The following is a 6,135-nucleotide window of genomic DNA, read 5'->3' on the forward strand; positions in this document are numbered from 1 at the left end:
TATTGCACTGTGAAAAGCACCCTCTACAGAAGGACTCAAAATCTGGTTCATGAGGTAGAAAATAGCAGGCCAAGCACCCCGGGGAGATGCTGCTCAGTGCCACAACCTGAAGGGGAGTCCACCTGGGTGCCAGCCTGGTGCTCACTTCTGTGGTCCTCACACCCCTTCAGTGTGCTATCTGTGCCTTATTTCTTCATCCTCCATCCCCCAACCCAGCGCAACTGCTGACTGGAGACCACCCTGCAGCCTGACATGGGCATTAACTCCGGAGTAGTGGGTCCGAGATGCATTGGAGAGCAGGGAAAGGGCATTTGAACCCGCCGGGTGTTGGGTGCGGAGCAGGACCTGCTGTGGGGCTGGCATGATGCACCGATGCTGCATCAGGAGGTTGTGCAGTGAAGGGCTCAGCAAAGCAGGGAGGGTATTTCTGATTTTTTGGATATTTTTATTTATTCTTTTTATTTCACCACGCAGGAACGACCCAGATTTGCAGGGAAGGAGGGACATCTCGTGGCCACACCACGAACATCTCTTCTGCCTCCAGGCTCCAAGACCGCCTGTGCCGGCGGTCGGTGGGGTGCACCCCGGGCATCCCCCCCCTCCCACCCCAGGTACCACCCCAGCATCACCCGAGCTGCCCGGGGAGCCCCAGGGCCTCTCCCCTTCTCCTCCATGGTGGGCACTGGAAGCACAGGGGCTTGCTCTCGCCCTGACGCCCGAATGAAGAAATGGGAAATGGTCATATTCAGTTCTTTATTATTGACTTGGGGCAGAGGGGTGGCACCACCTGGAGAGATTGCTCCAGAACCTGGGGGCCTGGCGTGGCCCAAGGAGGTGCAGACAGGACACGTTTCCACCCCTGGCTGTGGCATGAAGGGGGTTGTAGTATTGCCGGCAGTGGTATCAGAAGTGGGGGACAGAATGTGAACCCCCCCATACCACCACCCCAGCCATGGTCCCCTCTTCTTGGGGCTGCAGTTGCAGGGCTGAGGGGCTTTTCTTTCTCCGGGTGGGTCACGAAGGAGTCTGCTGTCCTTCGTGGCAGAGGTGATGTCTGCGAAGTGGGTACAGACCTCCAAGGTGGATGGGGAAGGAGCTGTGCCAGCTCTCAGCCACCTCTTTAGTCTCCATGATAACCACAGAGCTGGCAGCAGCCACCTCCCTCATGTCCCTCCTCATTCCTTGTCTCCAAATGCATCGTGGTGGCACACAGGAGAAAGGGAAAGACCTGAAACAAGCCATTGCTGGGCTGTGCGGGACGGTGGCTTTCCTCCAGATCTGTCCCAAGGTGTTGGTGGGACTGTGGCTTACTGCTGAGGCTCTGGCTCATACTGCTTCTCCGTGGCAGTGTAAAAGTCCTCAAGAACTGACTGCAGGTACTCAAAGGTTGGGCGCTCCTCAGGCTTGCTTCGCCAGCATTTCAGGATGATGTTATAGAGTTCACCAGGGCACATATCCGGGCAGGGCATGCGGTAGCCCCTCTCCAGGTTGCGAATCACCTCGGGGTTGGTCATCCCTGGAGGGAAAGGCAGCCCAACAGGAGTTATTCAGCACCCTGGGGGTGAAGCTCAGTGCTCCCCGTAGCTCACATCCAGGCAGGACTGGAGGGGCATGAGGGACCGCGATGCTGGGCCATATCTGGGCACCATCCCTTCTTCAGGGTTGCGCTCCCCCCTCAATCCCTCTGCCCCCTCCCTGACTCCCCTCTATAGGTTTTTCCTAGCACGGGTATAATTGAGGCTCGTGGGAGCCTAGGAGAGGAAACCCAGCATGAAGAAACAGGAGCATATGTCTGGGCACACGTGTGCACACTTGGGTGTGTGTTTTCAAGCAGAAAGCAGCAACAGAAGCTGATCAGCTTTGAAGCTGATGCACATTCATCCCATATTCGCAGCGCGCTGTACCTGGGTAAGGGATCCTGCCGTAGGTTATGATCTCTGTCAGGAGGATCCCGAAAGACCATACATCAGATTTGATGGTGAAAACTCCAAAGTTAATGGCCTCTGGCGCTGTCCATTTGATCGGGAATTTGGCACCTGTCCAGAGGAAGCAAAGAGAAATAGCACATGGAGATACAGCATCTCCCTCTGGTCCTGCAGGCGCTGGCAAGCAGTTGCCCAAAAACTGAGCCCTGGGTCCTGTGGTCTGTTGACTGCATCAGGGGGCTGCGATGTGACTTATTGATGGTACTGTGGAGTTATGGAGACAAGCCCAGGGGAAGGTAATTGCTGCCTGTCTCCTGCTTTCATTAAAAGCTGATTTCTACCTGCCATCTCTTTGCCTCTTTCATATGTATATGCTTATAAGCATCCATAGATACTGACAGAGGCCAAATAATGAAAAAACTTAATTCATTAGGTAAGTGATAATATGCTTATTAAAAAAAATCCAGGTAAACTATTTTACTGATGAATTTACAGGAATCTGCAGACTTATAACACCTTTGCATCTCTTGTGTGTTTAGTAATGGGATCTCAGGAATGGAACCAAGAACGGTAGCATGGACCAGCACTGTGCAAGCCGAGGGCACGATGCTGGGAGCAAGCAATGCCTGCCACAGCCCTTGGGCACCGAGCAGCTCTTGCGAGAGACCCATCGCTCTTCAGGTAGCAAGCTGCCATGGGGAAACAGTGGGTTTCTGCAGCCCAAACCATGTGTCTGTGCTATTCAAAGCCAATGCCTAGAGTAGCTATATTAGAGGACAACAACAGTAGGATTTTATTCTGTATAAAATCACTTATTGGAAGGGGGCTGTTTTTAGCAAAAGTGCATAAACAATACAGCAAATAGAAATTCTTCGGTTCTTTAAGCCGCATATGTATATTAAAAACAAAAAAGTCCCATTTTATTTTGTCTACCAAGGTTTTGGGTTGCACGCTGTGGACAGCAATGACCACAAGATTGCAATTTCAGTTTAGCTAAGGCCAAATAAGCCCCCAAAACACCTTGATACGTAGGAACCGTGTTAAAGACTGCAGAGGAAACCACATTTTTATTTGTATATATCCTCTCAGGACTGAAAGCCCAAATGCAGTCTGTGAAATAAGTGCCTATGTTCTTGCCTATCATACTTCTGACAAGTAGACTGACGAGGCTCGGAAATGCAGTCTATGAAGTGAAAATTGTTCGAAGTAGATAGAGGGGCAGTTGTTATTTCAGATTAAAGCTAGCTGGAAAAATGCTGATAGGAGCCATTTTCCACTGGAAATGTAGCTCCTTTGGTTAAGTTAACAGAGTTATACTGATTTCACCAAAACTTCTCTTAAGGATAAAAACTGCCTTAAAAAATTGCAGCAATCTCACAGTACCCCTTCATGACATTTCACAAATTACATTTGTGAGCTTTTACTACTTTGAAATAGTTTTACATGTTGAAAGGGGCATACTTTGTATCATAAAGTATTTTGGCTACAGCAAATTGAAAAAAAGTTTCCTATCTTATAAGAAAAAAAAATCGATTCAATTTTCTTTCCCCAGAGTGTTTTTTATGGGGAATTTTGGCTTCATCCCAACTCTAGAGGTAGGCAGAGTTCCAAAATTTGAAAATCTTCTGGTAAGTGCCACTTTACACCAGACTTAATTGTTTTATTTCAATCATTTCTGCTTGTTTCCCTGACGCTCCATAAAGTTTCTTTGTCATCTGAATGACACCATCTCAGAGTCAGAGGTCAGTACAGAGAAAGTACAGAGAAAAAGCTGCCGCCAGAGCAATTTGACTCAACCCTGTTGTCAAATGGCTGTAGGTGGATGCCTACACCAACCAAACCAGTTGTCATCTCTCATGGCCATGCTCTCCTGTTCACCACCAGTTCTAGTGTCTACTACATCACTGAGTATCTACTCAGTCCCAGCAAGGGGCTTGGTTTTGCAGGTGGAGTCATAAGGAGATTTGATATTAATATGGGAAATATTGAGTTTTGTATGCCTTTTTTGTTTGGTTGGTTTGTTTTAGATTCTCAAGGTACTCTGTTCCCATGAGAAACACCTGCCAAGCTGCAAACCCTCTCCCATGTTTTGTAAGTTGTCCCTCTGTTATGGAAGGGACTTGATCTGATCTGGGCTTGGTTTGCCTGGGACATCTGGAAACTGCCATTAGGTCCAGATTCATGGCTCCAGCTCCCTTTTGCAGTCCCGTGGTGTGCAGTGACTGAATTACACTGCTATTTCCTTCCCGTCGGACTGCTTCACTGTGAATGTGTAGGCACAGGCAGCAGGTTTCATTAGTAGAGGTCAAATTTCCCCAAGTAACACAACCTGAGATTCAGCAGGACTGCCCCAAAGAGCGCCAAAATATTTTTTTCCCGTTTTCCTCTGCAAACCTCCCTTACTCTTTATTGTCCCCAAGCACCGGTCCCCCTCCTGGGACCCCATTTTTGGCTCTCTTGCTTGCTCTGCCTGCTGCCTGGGAGCTGACACAGACAGCAATAGGGCCTCTGGTCTCACGCCATTGGCAGCGGTGCCCCATGCCTGGTCCCAGCCCAGCCCTTGGACACCCCGTATCTTGGTACGTCTGCATGGCAGGAGGATTAGAGATAAGGGAAATGTGTTGGTGAGGCAATGTTGGAAACGACACTCACCTTCTTGTGCCAAGTATTCGTTCTCGATGATCCTGGCCAGGCCAAAATCAGCAATTTTGCAGCAGAGAGTCTCTGAGACGAGGATGTTGGCGGCTCTCAAGTCACGATGGATGGAGTTCATTCGCTCGATGTACGCCATTCCCTCTGCCACCTAGGAGAGGAGGAAAAGTCCATCTTCATGAATCACCTCCCCATGACAACAAGCTAGCCTGTCTGCATCTTACTGACCTTTACAAAACCACAGCATCCGTATAGGGTTGCTCCATGGTTGGATGGATGAACAGACAGATCAACAGATAGATAAACAGGTAGACAGATACATACATAGATAAATAGATGTTTCCCGTGTACACGTGCATATGTGCAGCTCTACCAGCATGCACCTGGCCTCCAAAAGCTTTAAGCGGCCAAGTCAAGCAGAACAGAAGCATCACTCTCTGTTTTGCTCAGAAGTTACAGCTGTGAGTCGTATCTGTAGTGAGATACAGAAAGTTGAAGTAACCCTGAAGCCACATAACTGGATTCAAGTTTCTGCCACAAGACTCTACCCTCTAGTTGGGATTTTAATCACAAACATTCCAGATTGTGAATTAAAAAAAGAAAAAACCCTTAAAGAGCTCATCCCTCCCTCAGACACAGTAGCAAAGTCCAGATCTAGGAGGACAACTAGATGTTCTTCAGTAACCTCCTCTATTCTCCCTCACTGGTCTGCTTTGAGGTGGTGAGGAGACCCTTGGAGATCCCTCTGCAATAAAACTGAGATTGGTGTTTTCTGTCCCTGGGCTGGATCCAGGCTAGGACCTGGAACACAATACAGTTCCCCTAAGATACCTAAAGGATGCAACAGAGCAGAAGACCCAGATATCCATAGAAATATGACCAGGATAGAGAGTATGTCCCTGGACAAATCCCTTGTCCTGGGCACATGATGCCTTCTTCAACAACCTCCAAACTTTACTTTGGGAGGTTCTTGCTCCCAAGATCATCTGTTATTGTTTAGCTCCTTGGAGCAGGGAGCAGCCCTGGGGAGGTGCCTGGTGTGTGATGAGCCGCTGTAAATAACAGCAGCAATCTTTTATTGCTGGGTGCTGGGAGATACAGAAAAAAAGAGATTGCAAAGTTGTTCTATCAGTCAAGTCTCAAATTTGGGTTAGGCATTTATCAGGAGAGTGAGTGGATGCACGCAACCCCTGCTAATAATGGTTAGTACCTATTAAAGATTTTATGTGTTTGTGGGTGAGGGCAGAGCAATTTTCCACTCCATACAGATTCATATCAGCATCTCGACTTACATGTGGTTTTAAACAGGATACTAACACATACTTTCCAATGCTGCATTTCTAACCTGTGTCAACACCCCTTCAGCGCAAGTGATGTTTGCTGCAGTGGAAAATGGAAGAATTGATGTAATTTCCTGTCCTGATGTTAATGAGATAGTACCCAGCGATGGGCCCGTTCCAGCCCAGCGTGCTTTCGAGCATGCATTCTCGAGACTGACCACAGGATCAAGTGCATCAGCCCAGAGATTTCTAATTTTAACTCTGACAGATGCTATTGG

At 48.4% G+C, this 6,135-nt stretch overlaps 1 protein-coding gene across 1 annotated transcript in view; it reads right to left on the reverse strand.

The window, feature by feature from the left end:
* Nucleotides 1-958: 958 nt before the first annotated feature.
* BLK (BLK proto-oncogene, Src family tyrosine kinase) overlaps nucleotides 959-6,135 on the reverse strand; it is a 45,242-nt gene continuing 40,065 nt past the window's right edge. The window contains exons 11-13 of the mRNA XM_082307830.1: nucleotides 4,578-4,728; nucleotides 1,905-2,036; nucleotides 959-1,516 (exon numbers count right to left, since the gene is read on the reverse strand). Of these exons, the coding sequence (XP_082163956.1) occupies nucleotides 1,308-1,516; nucleotides 1,905-2,036; nucleotides 4,578-4,728 (492 nt within the window). The 3' untranslated portion in view covers nucleotides 959-1,307. The remainder of the gene's footprint in view (nucleotides 1,517-1,904; nucleotides 2,037-4,577; nucleotides 4,729-6,135) is intronic.

Source organism: Platalea leucorodia (genome assembly GCF_965183815.1).
Source record: "Platalea leucorodia genome assembly, chromosome: 3".
Classification (NCBI taxonomy): Eukaryota; Metazoa; Chordata; class Aves; order Pelecaniformes; family Threskiornithidae; genus Platalea; species Platalea leucorodia.